Here is an 18029-nt window from a genome sequence, read left to right as displayed (position 1 = left end):
ACAGGCACACCCCCCAGTTGTATGGTCACTTGCTATACGCAACAAGTTGACATATCTCAGAGCAAGCACTCAGGAGTGCCCACGAAAGTTACGTGGCTGCTCGATGAGGAAAAAAAACGGATGCGCTCAATTCAGAGCGAGCAATGGTTCTAAACAACAAAAAGAGAAAGCAGCAAGCACTGCCACAGCTGCCTCATACAGTGGGCACACACATGGAAATAAGATAAAGAAACCTGGACGTCACCATCTTAGAAAGGGAAGAGAATTATGCTGCCCAAGCACATCTAGTGAGACTGGTGCCACCATTTTGTCATGAATTAGACACTGCCATCCTGAAGGGGGGAGACAACTGAGAAGTTAATGTAAAAAAAGGAGTTAATCAATGAAGCCTTTAGTGTGACAAGGGTCAAGGAACAAACTAAAGGATAAAGAACAACAAGAAAGGGAAACCCCAAGCTTAGAACAAGGTACCTAGACTTGTGCAACCTCGATGCAAAATCCAAGGTAGAAAATGTCCAGTGCCAGGAAAATGATCCTATGTAGAAACCACAAACATGATTCATTTCAACACGATTAAAAGATTAAAAAAATATAGCTGTCAGATGGCTAGATTAGATAGAAAAATGCGTTGATTTATTCGAAGCACTAGAAGAGATGGATGTTAAAAACAAAATCATATTGAGAGTACCTCAACAAATTGGCAGGTGATGGAGTAACAGAAGTGATCAAAAAATTTGCAAAAGAAGAGATGCTCATGCATCAAAAATTAAAAGATGCTCTGGCAAAGAAATTTGACCCGGGCACAAATGTTGACTACGAGAGATACATGCAAAAAACCCAGTGATGCAATGACCAGGGGAAATTATGGATGAGTTGGTGGAAAGATTGTACAAATTATGCAAATACAACAATGAGGAAGCAATTCATCCCTGCATCGTAGATGGTTGCCCGTCAGAGTCATTCCGGTAAAGAATGCAAAAATGCTTGAAACAGTCACAGTGGTAGAAAGAGTGAGAAGCAAGCAACTGTCATGGAGGCTAGCAAATATTCCTGAGAAAATGCTTCCAATCAATGACTGGAGGGCACAAAGTTCCAAATTCAATTCATGACCTTCATTTAAAGATCAGCCCAACATGTGCTTTGTGATTGGATCGCTCCCTCTGGGCCACATATCTTCATAACCTATTCTCTAAAAACTTACAGACGTAAATACGAATATAAAATATTTCTACACAGATACATGTAGTAGTGGTAGCATGCGGTCTCGTACTACAACAATCTTATACATGCTCCGACATAGTTTGAACATAAACTCTATTGTTACTACACCTAGTCCACATATAGTCCTTACATGTAGTACTTCATAGGAAATTCATTAAACGACAGAGGTACTGATTACTGTGATTTATACACAGTAACTTATCAATATGCATTAACACTTCTGCCAGATTTTAATATGGTATACAGTTCATAGAAATTGTATAACGCATTTAACTCAAGGATTCAGTCGTTGTTAGTTATTTGACCTCTCATTTAGAAATCCAATTTCATCTTCATCTTCTCAACCATTGTCTCATAGCTCCTTGTTGGGAGTATTTCTAACCTGGAAGTCCTGCCATTACCAAATTCATGCAGAATCAACCACATAGTACTTACAAAGCATACCGCTGCTCCTCAGTATTCCATCATAACAGAAAAAATAATTAAACTGTCATATATACATTTGTGATAATCTATTAAAGCAGTTACCTTCGGCATTGGTCAGTCATATCTTTCCTTTGTTGCGCTTCACTACAACTTACAGGTTAGAGTTGGACGAACTAATCAACACGTTTTAAACAATAATAAAATCTGGCAAAAGAAATGTTAACATATATTGTTAAGTAGTGTGTATAACTCAAAAGGATGTTATCTCTGAGTAAGCTACTTAGCCTGACTCAAACATTTAAATTTGGACATAAAATATCGAGACCGAGTAGGAACAGACGTAATGATTATGAAGGTGAAATCAGCTAAATAGAATGATTCTTGTGGATTGTGGTTTGACTTATAGAAAAATATAATCTTATATTTGCAATAAATGTGTTATGAGGCTTTTTACACTTGAAAATGTGCTGAGATAACCACTATGATTTATGGTTGTGGCTGTGTTATTAGATATGCGGTTACATGTAATATCAGGAAGAGAATGTATGTGCTGATCTACAATTCACCTAATAATTATTTTTTTATGATATTTTTGCTGCTGATTTATATCAGGATAATTACACAAATGCATCTTTATTTATAGCCTTAAAGGTGGATTGTGCTACTAATATAGATGCAAACGTTTGATGAGATATTTACACTAAACCCCACTGATTAGTACCTATGTTGTGTAATGAACTGCCTATGAGCTACTACCTGTACACACATACAGATTAGATGTACTAATAATAGAATTCATTTGTAACATATGTATAAAAGAGTTCTAGTATGAGATAGCATACTAAGACATTTATCGGTATTATAGATGCTTTATATTTTTAATTATTTTTAATTACTTGCATGCGTTTCTTTGTTTTTAGGGATTGTTTTATAAACATATGTGACCCTGAGGAAGGGATTTAATCACAAAACACGTATTGGCCTCGGCTTTAATTAAAGTGCATGAATTGAATCTTGAACTCTGTGCCCTCAAATCATTATTTGGAAGGATTGTGGGGCATTATATACAATGGAGCAGGCTAGTAATAACCGAGGGAAGGAAGTGCCGATCGGATAAGGGGATTGCTCAATAGAAGTAAATTCCTGTGGAAATGTAATGCCAAATGTCGAAGAGAGATACAACTGAATCATTGTCTGAACAATGAAGAGAAAATGGGCATATTACAGATGTGATATATCAGCATAAAGGAAAATGCCCAGCCATGGGACAGGCGTGCAGGGACGCAGTAAAGAAAAACACTTTATAACTGTACCTAGAGAAAGAGAAGAACATAGACAACCACCAACTCAGGAAGTATGAGGAAGCTGAGAGGAAGAGTTAAGCACAACATATGAGCAGTCAAATCCAATGTCAATAGACATCCTCATCAGTGCGCTGCTTAAAGTCAAGCTCATCTGCAGAAAATAGAGAGGACTACATATTTATGTTGACAAAGAAAGCCACTATAGAAACAATGCCACTGATTAGCCTTCGGGAAGGAAGCCATCAAGTGAGGTTTGCAGTAGACAGTGGTCCATCACTCAATGCAATGGGACTAACGGAGTTCCTAACCATGACATGCAGACAGTCGATGTGAGCACAGTGGCGTTAAGAGAGAATCCAGCAAAACAGGAGGCAGAAAAGGAAATGCTTTGTAGAGTAGTTTTGTATGCCAGCCAGAAACTCTCAGATGTGGAAAAAGCATGGTTGCAACCTCAGAGGGAAATCCTGGTGGTGTGGGTGGGCATGTGAACACTTCCAAACTTTCTTTGACAAAAAAACCTTTAACCTTTACCATAAAAACAAACCACCAAGATCCGCTAACCATTTTTGGAAACCTGAAAGCCAAAATGACCTTATGAATTGAAAGAAAGGAAATCACACTACAACATCATTTTAAAGCAGGAAAAGAACACAACCCAGCAGATTACCTATCTAGGCACCCCCTAAAAAATCAAGTCAAACTCACCAGTAGGTAAGGAGTACCTTAAATTCCTCATAAAAACCAGCATACCACCAGCGATGCAATAAGTGATAGCCACCACTGAGCATGAGAACAAGATGGTAAAGCAATTGATATAGTCACAAAAATAAAAGCACATCAGAACAATGGAGAGGACACAATGGGAATCAAAAATCAAGATGTTTGATAGAATTAATTAAGAGTTAATAGTTACAATTGAAGGATTTGTTCTCTGAGGTTCAAGGATTTTCATTCCCAAGAGCTCTGGGAGACACGTTGTGATACTGCTCATGACGGGCACCAAGGAGTAGTAGCAACCAAGAGAGCATTCGGGGCAAGGATGTGGGTTCCTAAGTTTAAATCAGAAGTTGAGGCTGCCCTTCTAGGGTGTCATCTGTGTACATGCACTGCGCAGACAAGCAGACCAATGCCACTTGCAATGTCTGAAATACCTGAAAGAGGATGGGATCTAGAGGCATTTGTTTGTCTGGAAAATACTTGCTGGTACTAATGGATGAATAATTCTGGTTTCTGCTGGGTGAAAATCATGTCATCCAATAGTGTGACAAAGGTGACCTCAGGGTTAGATTACATTTTTGTAGCATGGGGATTCCACACACTGTTAAGTCAGACTATGGTCCACTGTTCACAAGTGGGGAATTCCAGGATTTTGTCAGCCAACTGGCCAGGGAACCCAGAAGAATTACACCACTGTGACCACAAGCCAATGTCATGGTTGAGATGTTCATGAGCACCCTAAAAAAAATCAATAGGCAGAAGAGGAACGCACACCAGTACTCAAGGCTTTATGCCAAGGGTTGACAGCATACAGGATTACTCCATGCTCAACTACAGGGAAATATCCTGCCACTCTCATGTTTGGGAGGCTGATACGCACTAAGCTTCCACCAAGGATGCCACCACTAGAGGAGACCAAAGTCACAGCTAGGTATGGAGCCCTAAATTCAAAGATGAAAATGTGTGCAGATGTCTGGAGGCGGGCTCAAGAGACAGACGTAGGGAAAGGAGTTTGGGTGCTTGTCAAGCACCCACAGAAAAAGGAAGTCTGACACTCCATATGGCATTGAACCTCTAAGTGTGATGGAGAAGAAAGCCAAAAGAAGAACAGATGATGGACAGAATGCTGAACAATGCACACATTCACCCCCAGTCACAAAGATCTGGGTTTAATCCATAGTTTTTTTTGCTCACCTCGCCACCCCAGTTTGGACGCAGCCATATGCAAATCAGTCTTGACCCTGTTCCTCATGGGAAAAGTCCAGCGCGAACTGCCAAGTCAGGTCCTCCCTGGACCGGAAACGAGCATCCTAGGACTGGTTTCAGGGTATCACCCTTCATCAGCTAGGCCAGCTTGAATCCAGTGGTGCAGTGAGCACGGCAACCACATCTGGTCATACCCTTCACACTTGGGGCGACACAGGCAAAAAGAACAGATGATGGACAGAATCCTGAACAATGGGAACATTCACCCCCAGTCACAAAGATCTGGGTTTAATCCATCATTTTTTTGCTCACCACGCCACCCCAGTTTGGACCCAGCCGTATGCAAATCAGTCTTGAGCCTGTTGAAAATCAACACAATGGAAAATCTATCACCTGAAACATAACACACTTCAAACCCCTAAGCCCTCATGTACAAAACAAATTAGGTAGTGGAAAGGGTGACCGAAAACATTGGTGAATCACAAGCATGTATATAAGCAGATTCACAGAAGGGGGGAAATAGAATATAGGATAAGCTGGAAGGAGAGCAGCACCATTGCTCACCCACGCAGACTGATTGAAGAAACGTAGCAGGCAGTGGGACATGTGCAGCAACTTTTTTTTTTTTTTTTTTTAAGAAGAATGGGGGTGATGTTGAGACTGGACTAGGACCCTGGGTAGAGATCCTCTGACCTCCCAGGATGATGAGAGTCAAGCATACAGTGGTTTTCTTGGAGAAAGTACTGGGATACTTTCCTTCAAAATCTAAAAGAAGTACAAACCTGTTTTCTGAATGATCAGTCATTTAATCACTGTAGCAACAATATTATTCATGTATACAGTTATGCAATTAGGTGCTGCATAAAATGGCGCAGTGATAGTCCTTAGCGACAATAGTCAGGATGTGTGCTGGTGATTGTAACAACAAGAATCAATGTTGACTGAATGGTTGTTGAATTTACAAAATACAGACTCTTAGTTGAGTTCAATTTTGAGGACTGAGAGCTAAATTGATACTTTCAACATCTGGGTACTTTATCATTTCGACCCTCTAAAAACATTTCAAAACAGGGTCTTCATTAGGACAAAGGAGATAGCAACCGTTCCAATAATTGTGTGTAACATGGTAACAAAACCTTTCAGATTCTGCCTTGTCAGTGCAGTGTGGCACAATGGTTAGCGCGGCAGACCCTGATGCAGAGATCTGGCCCGGGACCAGGGTTCAATTCCCGCCTCTGCGGGTCTTGGGCTCAATTCCCTTGGACCAGATAATTCTCGCCTCAGTGCCTAATCTAATTAATGGTTCCCACTCTGTAACTCTGGGCAATAGCTTGCTTAATCTCCACAACGGCCCTGACAGCGCTTGGATGCCTGGCTTCACCCTGGGGGTTGCCCAGGAGTGGGCGCCTCACAGGGAAAAGCCAGGAGGGGTTCCACAGCGGTATGTGTACAGCGCATTGAGACCCTAATGGGTGAGTAGTGCGCTATACAAGTGCGAAGTTTACGTTTTTTTTTAACGTTTTGAGTGCTGGGGCAATGTCCCAGGCACTGTCAGTTCTCCCATAGATCTCCCAGGATAATGCCACACAGAGTGTGACCTGGGAGGACAGGAGGAACAGGAGTATTTGAGGATGGTCCAGACAGGGAGCACAGCACAAACAGGCTTGTGTAGCCTCCAGATGTATGCAGACTCATACCAACAAATAAAAAATATCTACCACTATGTCCGGTTCTGTTGTGGGTTGTCCAGCAGGATACACTGGAGAGCTATTGTGAAGGTTTTTTTCATGTGCAATTTTGAGTAATAAATAATGTGTGGAAAATAATCATTTTTATGATGAAGATAGTTGTAACTAATGGTTTAATGATGTTGGACTTAAAACAAATTAATAGAAAGGTTTTTAAGTGTGATTATTAATGTAGTTATGCCACATTTTCGTGAAGATACCATTTTTAAAAAATGGATGCAGTTTCTAGCGTTTGCATAGTCTACTCTTGCTTATTTTCCCCCTCAATCAATGTTCCTCTGCAAGTTTTCTCTTCATGTGGTTTGTGCGCATCACAGTACAATGTGACTTCTTTTAGAGAGCATGTATTGTAAAATAAACTTTCCATTGTGTTCCTGGTGTAACTTTTTAAAGGAAACGTCTGCTGGAGCTTCCATTGTCAGCTTGCAAGCACATTAGTGTATTATTCTTTGTTTAAGAATGTTTCTTATTGTGTTTTGCATATCTGGATTTCTGTTGCTGAGGAAGATAACGGAAGATTCTAGATTATTGTTAGATTTGGGCCAGTGTTATAAACTTTACTGTGACAATCTGTTTTCTGCTTTTTCTAAAATGTGTTGTCAATAATCATGCTATTCTGAATCTACAGTTTTTCTTAATGGTTTATGCATAAAATGTGTATAAAACCCCCTGGTTTTATGTGGTTAGGGGGCGACTTTATTTTTTTCTCAATAAACGTCATCTGTTTGGGCGAGTCTTTCTTTTTTGACACTGTATGATTATTGAGAGACTTTCTTTCTCTATTAGAAATCCTGTTGGTGTTCTTTATGGACCTGACTAATATGGATATTCAAATGATATTCTGATCTCTGACTTTGTATTTCAAATCTGTGCCTTTAGGATATTATTCTGTATTGCTTATTTTAATAATACGTTTCTAATAAAACTCCTGAACCTCTATTAACCTGGAGCTCGGTTCTTGAGTGGCCCCAGTCCCTATTTTGATTTAAACTGCTAATTTGTTGGTCCTGGTGTCAGGAAGAGTAGTGTCTGTTATCGCTAGATCAAGGGAGCTGAATCACCAGAGGTCAATTCTGTGGTAATCAAAATATTGGGGTACATTAAATTATTGGGGTTTGGGCTCCCACAGCTACACAAGCCGGTTCCCCTGTGTGGCTATAGATTGTGTAGTCCTTAAGTGGTTCACATCATGTTTGGCCATTTGTTCACTCCCTCCAAGTCCTGCTAACTTGCAGAGGGGAGTTCCACAATGAACTGCTCTGGCCTCTACTCAGCTTAATCTTTATCTAGTACCCCATGGTGTTGTGTTGTCCTCATGAATTCAGGGTCCTGGCACCATCAGTATCCAGTGAGTCACAGTTCTGGCTCAAGATCTCTTTGTCTAATATTTTGCCCTTGTGCACATCTCTCAGTTCTTACAAGAGTGGTCATCAATAGACACCAATAGAAATGTGTCCCTTTAAAATAGAGTTTATCGGACTTTTCCTGTGCACTCCAACACACCTACGTAATCTTGAATTGACTGATGGAGCATTCTTGGCTACAACCTGGCACAATTGATAGCATAAAAAATTGGGCTGCCTTCTTGCCAACAGACTAATCCTTAAATGCCAAATGCAGTGGAAAGAGTGAATGTTTACACTGAGGGTATTGTTTGGGATCCGGCAATTCATACCAAAAAATGAACTGTCTGATCCCTCAATTAAACTGTTCTATTACATGAAAACTGTTCTAATGTTCAAAGCGCCATCATTTGGACTAGCGCTCTGGTGCTGGGGGATGTGACAGCGCTGAACGGTTGGTGACTCATGGTGAGTGTGGATGGCTCATCCACACCAGTCCTGAACCATCGTACTTCTTGGGAGGAAAACACAATAGTGCATAAACCACGAACCATTGTGGCTCTCTATTGTGCCAGCTGCAGCGATGGGCCACTAGAACCTGTGCCCTTTTGTTCTCCGACCCGTTCATCTGCCCAGCGAGGAGTAGACTCTGTGTGTAGACTCCCTTGCCCCTCAAGGTCATCTAGCAGTGCAGAAGGTTATGCATTTTTCTCTTCTCGTGATGATCATGGGGTTTTGTAACATGTAACTCATCTTGGTGAAACTGGACTTATGTAATGAAAAAAACAAAACTGTTATGTGTAAAATTAAACCTGTTCGTAAACAAAGCTCTGTACCACCCATTGGGTCTTGCCTCTGTTTTTTGAAAAACAGTAATGAATAAATAAATAGTCCGGTCCCTTGTTGTGTCAAGACGTGATTATGCTACAGCCGCAAACTCTTGCTCGCAGCTACTACACTTTAGCTAACAAAGTGACTCTTCCAGTTTGCTGCAGCCATCACTGATCCTCGCAAAATCACAGACTCGGCTTAGTGTCGCTGTCGCAGTTCATGCTCCTCCCTCCAGCGTGGGGCCGCCAGTCTGCCTCTGACCTGGCTACTGCCATCCCAGCCCGGTGCATCTCAAACCGTAGAGGACAGAGAGCAAAAGACATAAAGAAAACAGTCATGCCCGCCCGTGCTTTGGTTAACCAACTACTGCCATTTTCAATCTCCTTAATAGTAAATGTTTGAAGATGCAGTATCACCCAAGTGCGAGCCAAGAATGAGCTCGCACAATGCAGGTTCTAATGTCGGGGCTACTGCTCACATTTGATTCCCTCCGCGGGCCTCCCACTCGGTGACTCACAATTACTGTATCTAGCTGGAAAGCTTCCCGTATCCAGGCACATCATGACCGGACTTGTGGAAAATTAGCTGTGTCGCATCAATAACAGCATGGTCCTCACACACAAGTACATACTCTGATGAAGCAGAAAAAGAGAAACCAACAAACATTCATATATCCTGTAACAAAATCGTATAAGAAAATGTGATTTTAGCAAAGAAAATAATGTATGTAGAAAATGTGCCCACGAAGTAGTTCGCCATTAGTATAAACGAGCTTGATTAATCATGAAGAAAAATCGACATTGTAGTAATCCATCATAATTGCAGATGTATTCTATGATTTTCTCGTTAAAACTGTTATATGCTTAGCTTAAATTTAGCAGAGGCTTTGGCCTAGTCGCCTGATCTCAATTTTAACTGCATGATTTTCACTTGCATTAACAAAGATGTGTTTTTGCCTTTAAAGCTGTATTTTTCCAGTAGAATGACTAATACACTTATCTTAAAGTTGCGTTCTAGGCAAGTTTCATCCCCTTTGAAGCAAGGTCAGTTTCTGCAGGTGCAGACAATAAGGACACTGATACAGAATTAATTGGCAACTTTGTTGCTACTTGTGTTCCAAAACTCCAAGGACACCTTATGCATAAATGAGTACTAAGAGAAAGACACTATTCATTGGTCAAAGAGAAACCACCCTATGAACCCTCCAATGGAAGACCCTGAAGAATTTGGAACATTTTCTTACTTAAACCCACCAGACAAAGAGAAGTCAGCCATTTTCTTTGATGCCATTTTGAAGCCAGATTCAAGACGCCATTTTAAATGACACTTTGATGCTTTTTCTCTATCCCAGAGAGAGAGACTTTAAAGAATTCTCACCCTAGAGACTTTAACTTTAACCTTACCCCGTCTTGCCCATGCAATAACTTTTGCCCCCCTTTTCCTTGTTGCTGCAAGGAAATTTGCCTTAAACTTTGCCCCTTTGAAATCTGCCCCATGCTGATCGAACCGGTACCTGAAGGACGAAGACTTACCTTGAGTGCTGATTGTATTTGGTAATTATGAAAGGATAAATGTATTATTCATTGTATTTTCCTTCTTAGGTACCAACTGCTTATTTTGACAGAGCCTAAGCTAGAAGTTTTCTAAATTTATGTTGATTAAATTCTTTTGCATGAAGCCCCACATGCCAATGCTAATCAGAGGTTAATTGAGGTATTTACTTGATGCACCGTGCTGAATTAAAATCTTGTTATGCTGACCAATGTATGAAATTAGTCAAATTCAGTTACTCTTATTAGCGATTTGCATTGCTATAACCGAGTGCATTATAATCCAAATCTTGCGTAGATTGCGTTTCTTCCGTCGCTATGGACAGGTAGTGCTGTTCCTATATGTATACCATTTGATTTTGAGACTTACTTATATTGAGCTAGCTTTGTTAATATAGGGAAATAAACTCATTAACTTTTAATAAACAGGTGTGGTTATTCATGACTGAAAGGTCATGGTTTGTCTAATTACTGATTTTCTGTTTAACAAATTTGTTGTTTGATTACTAATTGAGTATTGGTTATTGATTATAAATGATTATTGATTTGAGGGATCCGACAATTCTTTGGATGAGGAGAACTCAACCCGGTCCAAAGGTTCACCGACCTCCGGCGTGTCCAAGTATAAGTAATTTATAGGGACTGGACGCCCTATCACTCAAATACATTTAAAAGCACCTCTGTACGGCTCCACTTGTAACCGGGGATTTACCCGTGCACCCCAAGGCAGCACAATACTGTTGTGCACTTGGCACACGCATGACTCTTTTTGTATTTAAATATGCATTTTGAGCCTCTGATTCAGGCACGTTTCTGAAAAGTAATTTCTCAATTAACCTAGTTATCGCAGTACAGCAGGCTTGTTTAACGTTGTACTGTAGTCAACTAGATTAGGTACGCTGTGGTGTCCCCCTGACCCGAGCCCCTTTTTTCCCTGACTCACCTTGTGACTTTCATATGGATTTGTCTGATCCGAAATGCAGGTGCACACACAGTGGTTTGTGCGCATGACAGTACGATGTGACTTCTTTTAGAGAGCATGTATTGTGAAAGAAACTTTCCATTGCGTTCCTGATGTAACTTTTTAAAGGACCCTTCTGCTGGAGCTTCCATTGTCAGCTTGCAAGCACATTAGAATATTATTCTTTGTTTAAGAATGTTTCCTAATGTGTTTTGCATATCTGGATTTCTGTTGCTGAGGAAGATAATGGAAGATTCTAGATTATTGTTAGAATTGGGCCACGAGGAAGAGGCCGACACCCCCGCCCCGTGATGCTTTAAATGCCTCCGTACCGGGCACTCTTTGAAGTTATGACTTTCGAGGGAGTGACACAAATGACGGAAAGTTCCCCCGACTTCTGCCAGTGGCACGACCGTTGGCGCCCCTACCCTGTGGATGACTCCAGAGGGGGTGGTTGGAGGTGATAGGCCGCAATCCACACTCTCCTGCCTCTCGGGTCTGCGAAGGCCCAAGAAATGCAGGATAAGGCAAGTGAGATTCTCAGCCTGGATTATAACTGCTTTAGAATCATAACAGTGAAAAACAAAACTCATGATGTCATTACTGTGAAGTCATTTTCAAACCCAATGTTCTGCTTATGTATGGTAAATAAGTTAAATACATAATCATTATTAGGGAAGGCATTGAAGAAAGACAGATTTAAATGTCAGGCAATCACCTATAAATTTTTGATCGGTAGCGAAGCGTGTCATATGTTGGGAGTTGTTCAAGACAAATATAAGGGTATGTGCAATATCACGCAACATGGTCCATGCACAGCACTCTGGATAGGCTAGAAACTGAACTCAGAAACCTGGTAGTACCCCATGCCGCACCTGGCAACAACAAGGTGATTCATACTATTCATTCCACGCTGAGCAAATTTACCACCACCGCAGAAAAGTTAGAGTCCTTGGAAATTTTGTCAAAATATAATTTATATGGGCATCGTGCGCCCTGGCAAAATCCTTAGACACAGACAGCCACATGATTAATTAGATCCGCGGAATAATGCATAGACTTAGAGAGCAGTACAAATCACTACACATCCCGTGCCAACAGTGAAGAGAAGGAGATCAGCAACACTGAATACTTAGAGAATGAACATGGCCTGTCTTGACAGCTCTGACAGAGAGGTGCTGATGGCGTATTTCACAATCGAAGAGATAAAGAATGTGATTGATCAATAACATGCCCAACAGCCGCTATCCAGAAGAGGATGGCCTTGTCTATACTTTCTATGAGAAACATATGTAAACACTTGCCCCACATTTATTGGTCATGTTCGAGGAAGCATTTGAGAGTGAACACCTTTTGCCCACACTCTTAGAGGCAATAATTGTTACAATTTTAAAGCTTGACAAGCCAACCATGTCATGTGCTTCATACAGACACCATCATTTCTAAACATAGGCACTAAAAGGCTAACAAAAATCATAGCTAATTGTTTACTACCATAAATGGCCTGGTTGGTGTTGCTGGAGCAGGCAACTTCATAGCTGGTAGTATATCATTTATACTAATTCGCTCTGATGCACTATCTCTTTTTCTTAGATGCTGAAAAAGTGCTTGATTCACAGGATTCATGGGTGTCATCCTCTTGAAATGTATCTCCCTGGTCTACACATATCCTACTGCTAGAGCTTAGATCAACAGTAGTGTAGCCTTAGCCCTCCTGCTAGATTTCTAAGCCTCTGAGCCCCTAGTATGGACATTAGGAAGCCAACACTCATATTGGGGGCTTAGATTCTTTGGTGTAGGTCTGATGATAACTGCCTATGCAGATGACACTTTGCTTTACATCGGAGGCCCTGGGGCTAACCTTTACCTCAGTAACAGGGAGAGGCTGAAATTTAAAGACATCTTTGGTCTAAAAATAAATTGTAACAAATCCCTAATTTTTCAACTGACAATTGTCACTAAACAATGTCCATTGGAATGCTCACTACAGTGGACATAGGATCCTGCCTGCTACTTAGGAATTAAAGATCACTGAGATGTGGACCAGATAATCTGTATCATCCATGAAGTAGTTTAGGAGGAGCTAACAGAGAACAGAGCTAGATTAAACTGCCACTTTCCCTTACCAGTTGAACGACAATAATGAGAATGATAGTTCTCCCCTGGTTATTATATCTATAACTCAATATTCCTATCATTCATCACTGCACATTCTTCAACTCCCTTAAAGCCTTAATGATAAGGCTGGTATGGGCAACCCAGGTTAGGTTGGGGCACTCTCACACTCCATTACAAAGATGGTGGCCTATCTGCACCACATTTTGAGCTGTACATCCACACAGCACCTGCACAATTTGCATACTATTGGATCCATGGGCCATCCCACTTGCAACCATTGAATGTCATGAGAAAAGAGCCAAACCTCTTCCACTGGCAGGGGCCATGTTTCTCCGTACAAACAGACTTAGTAGGGGCCTCGACCGGGTCAGATGCATGAGGCTCTCTTGGAACTGACTAAAAAGCCCACGGGGGCACTATCTTTCCTGTCAGAGTTGAGCGTTCTCCATGGATAACTGGAGCAGCTGAAGATACTAACTCACTAATAGGTTTAGATAAACCAACCACAGCACATAACCTCTCTTGTTTACAGGAAGATGAACTCAGGGACAGCTCCCGGACAGAGCAGAGCTAGATTAGGGTGGAAAACAGACCTGGGATACATATTATCAGACGAGCAGCGGAAGAACTGCTGCACTTGAATTAAAAGGATTTCCTTAAACATTCGACATAGATGAATTTTAAATTTGTCCAGAGGTGTTACTACACACCAGCTAGGCTGAAGCTTTCGGTAACATTTCGGAAGACACATGTCAAAGATGTTAATGAGAAGGGGCCAGCCTAATGCATTTGGCTTAGGAATGTCCAGGTAAGTAGGCATACCATATTTGCCAAAAGTTACACAAATCTTAATACCACCTTCTCAGATTCTCACATTGTTAGGGTATGGAAAAGAAACCCCTTCCTCGGTTAGGAGATTTACCGCTATGGAACTCCTGTTTACTAAACTCTGAGTGGCAGTGAGGTGATGTAATTGCCCTCTCCTGAAAGTTAAAGAAAGGATACAAGACTTAATATCCTGCATCAATGTTTCAGGCAATCTCCCTTTGCTCATACTACATGCCCCACGACCCAGAGACATTTGGTCCCAGTTCCAGCAATACCTAACCATCACAAGATGAGCAAGAAAGGAATGTACAATCTTCTTAATACTGACATGGCACATTGGGTCACACCATTAACTTTTCAGCTGTGAAACATTGATGAGACTGTTGAATAGCAACTATTGAGAGAGTTGTGCTATTTTTTTATTTACTTTTCCATGTGCAACCTAATACTGTATAATTGACATTGAGTCCACTTCGTGATGGACATAACTATGATGTTGACTGCATTGTAGAAAAGATAAAATAAAGTTTAAATTAATTTAAAAAAAGGAAAGGTGGATTTAACATTACACCTGTTACAATCAATTTTTATTTGTCAGATGTATCCAAAAAGCTGATTCACTCTAGGGTTAACATAAGACTCCATGTCACTAGGACATTTTGTTTCCAGTCCGAGGTTTTCACTTATTATGTCAGGGCATTCCAGGATTTGTAGTGTCAGATTAGTTCAATTTAACCAATTGAACAATCAAACCTGAAAACAGTCACTTATTAAAGGAAGACGGAGGAAACAAATAGTTAAATCTTGGACACATGAAGTCCCAGTATAAACCTAATCCAATGTTATACCAGTTAATTTGTTCATACATAAGAATAATGAAGAAAGCGCACCAAGGAGATTCATTTGCTGAGGTTTGGTGTGATTTTGATTTGAAAAGTCAATTTAATATGAATGGTCTTAATTTGATCACTTGTTTTTTTTTCTATTCCAGGCCTTGCGTCTACACCATAGGATCAAACATAAACAACAGGGCCCTCTTTCCATGCCAGGAGCCCCCGGTTGCCATGTCCACATGGCAGGCTACCATACGAGCTCCTGCTGACCTGGTTGTATTGATGAGCGGCGAAAACGCTGCCAAACCAGAGCTGAGTCAAGAAGGTGAGCGTTTTATATTTTCCTAATTGCTGGTGCTCTGTCACCTGCAATATAAATCCCAGAATATTAACCTCGGGTATTATTGGGATGCAATGTATCTATCGGGAATGTTGTCCTTTATTTCTTCTCATGTGTTTGTTTGTGTGTTGAAGGATGCAAAGAGATTGTGAAGATCTTGTAGGAAAAAAACATTTAGAAATTACCTTCCAGAGTTAAGTAGATAGGAAGATTTACAGAGGAATTCAGGATTTTCGATTGACCCAGGTAATTTATAGAGTTTGGAATTAGAGGCATATTATTGCTTTGTAAAACCAAACAGATAAAATAAATAAGTGAGAAAGGCAGGAAGGTGCCATTCTGACTGACTTTACAATTCCCTGTCACATAGGTTTAAATATTGCACTATAAACAAATGGGATAGCCGGAATATATCAGCATTTTCTGTCAGTGGAGACATTATAGCTTGACGCATTTTCAGTTCTTTATGTAATGCTTCCTTGCATGCTTCAGATAATATCTTAGTGATAATTCAAGCCGAACAGCTAAAGAGCATCGGACATTAAAGGAATAACTCCTGGGATTTATGATTATGTTTTCCAGCATCTGACTCTGTAACCCCAAACCTCTGGGGATTGGAAGTGTTTAAAAAATTGGGTTATTGGTTGAGAGGGGTGGCAGCCCCACTCGAGGAGCACCACAATCCTTGTCTGGGCCAACCACAAAAGTCACTAATTGAGCTTGTGCTTAGCCCTCTGATAGCTTGGCATGAGGCAACCAGGCTTAACTTAAAAGCAATTTGTAAAGTATGTCTGCAGCACACAAACAGTTTTAAAGGGAAAACACAGCACAAGAAAATGCTAATTTAATTTAGATATTTATTTTTTTTGGATTTTTTAAAAAATAACACCAAACAATCAAAATCCAATTAGAAGGACCGTGGTTATGACCTTTTAAAATTTTAGGTGAAATTGGAGCCAAACGGCACAAAGTGCCAACTGCTATCTGGTCAGGCTGGACCAGGACAAAGGCACAAGTTCAGGATGACCACAACGGAGCACTGGCTGGGTACAGGACCTGGTTCAGCCACTGAGAGTTTTGTCCTTGGTGCCGTGATGCAGGGTCCTGCGTCAGTCTGCTGGGCACTGCATCAGTTCTGGAGAAGCCAGCAACTATGAGTTGCGAGATGCTGTAATGCCAGGGCGGGGTGGACTGTGCTGTGTCAGTTCTGATGAAGCCGCCAATCAGGAGCTGCACGGTGCTGCTTAATGCTTCTTTGGTTCCAGTGAAGCTGCTGATCAGGAGCTGCGTGGTGCAGCGGTGCGTGGTCCTGCTTCGTACAGCATTGCACTACTTCAGATTCATTGAAGCTGCCGGCCAGGGGCTGTGAGGTGCTGCATCTGTTCCGGGGAAACTTTCAGTTGGGCTGGAAGAGTACTCTCTAACGCCAGCCATAGGGCCCAAGACAATGAGGACAGTGCTTGGGGATCAGGTTATACTCTTATTTCATAAACGCATTTGGGAGACAAAGCAGAGAAGGAACTGATGAAAGTGAGATCCCCCTTTTATCATTGCATGGATAGAAGCACCGTAATTGAACAGACTTGGTTAGAAGTTTATGAAAAATGGAGGACTACAGGAGAACTCATCCTTAGTGGAGCGTGAAATCCCCTGTAAAAGATTTGGATGGGAGATCCAGGGATAAGTGTTTGCTCCGACATTAAAGAAGTGATTACAAAAATGTGTTATGTCTCTCCATTTTGCATTCCATTTGGCTACTTTGGCCCTGTTCAATCAGTCCCACCTCTCCCTGCCCTGCACTGGCTGGAAATATTGACTTAGAAATGAGCACAATTTCTGATTGTGAATTTGCTCACTCACTTTCTCAAAATCTGCCTAAAAAGGCTTGAGGATGCCACTGAGATCCACAAATCACTGACACATTTTCGTGGTAAACGGTTTACAGTTGTCATATTAGTTGATCATTGACCAGGTCAGTGTTATCCATGCTGATAGTTGTCCCTAGAATTAGAACCACTGCTTCCTTCACTACAGGTGGTATTTTCTGTGAATAGAGAGGTACTGATGATGACTGTAAGATTAATACCTATACATCAGCCTAGGACCTTTATTAGATTGGGAGCCTGGGTCATGAAGGTGGTCAGACAGACGGCTATCTGCCAGTAAGTTGACTAATACAAATGAGCACAGGTTTGTCAGACAACAAGGAAGATAGAGTTTAGTTCTCCTCTCAGAGGAAGCATAGCAAGGAAATGGTCTTATTCTGCCAGGAAGTCAGAGTGAATCTTTTCCAGGAATGATATATGTTGCCGGATAAATGCCTGTCACCAGAGGAAGTGGGTAGGATGGTTATTTCACTACTTCAAGTGTGAAAATCATCTACCCATGCTACACTCTGGGCTTGTTTTGCAGAAAATACGCACAAAAATGTACACCCTGTACGTACGCTGACAGTCACATGTGTGAATATACACATTTTGGGACTTCACGTACATTCTAATTAGTACGTCTGGAAATCTGCTCCAGTTGCGGGGCTCTACTGCGGTTGTTTAAGAGTGCTGCAGGAAATCCCATGTGGCATTTCTCCAGTTTGTTATTTTCCA

At 41.2% G+C, this 18029-nt stretch overlaps 1 protein-coding gene across 11 annotated transcripts in view; it reads left to right on the top strand.

Moving 5' to 3' along the window:
* The window catches only part of AOPEP (aminopeptidase O (putative)), a 1364679-nt gene that overhangs the window by 171723 nt on the left and 1174927 nt on the right, over positions 1 to 18029 (top strand). For all 11 annotated transcript variants that reach the window (XM_069228080.1, XM_069228005.1, XM_069228042.1 and 8 more), the window contains one exon: positions 15245 to 15411. In XM_069228080.1, the coding sequence (XP_069084181.1) occupies positions 15245 to 15411 (167 nt within the window). The remainder of the gene's footprint in view (positions 1 to 15244; positions 15412 to 18029) is intronic.

Source organism: Pleurodeles waltl, chromosome 1_1 (genome assembly GCF_031143425.1).
Source record: "Pleurodeles waltl isolate 20211129_DDA chromosome 1_1, aPleWal1.hap1.20221129, whole genome shotgun sequence".
Lineage (NCBI taxonomy): Eukaryota > Metazoa > Chordata > Amphibia > Caudata > Salamandridae > Pleurodeles > Pleurodeles waltl.
This window is presented reverse-complemented; position numbering and strand designations above follow the sequence as displayed.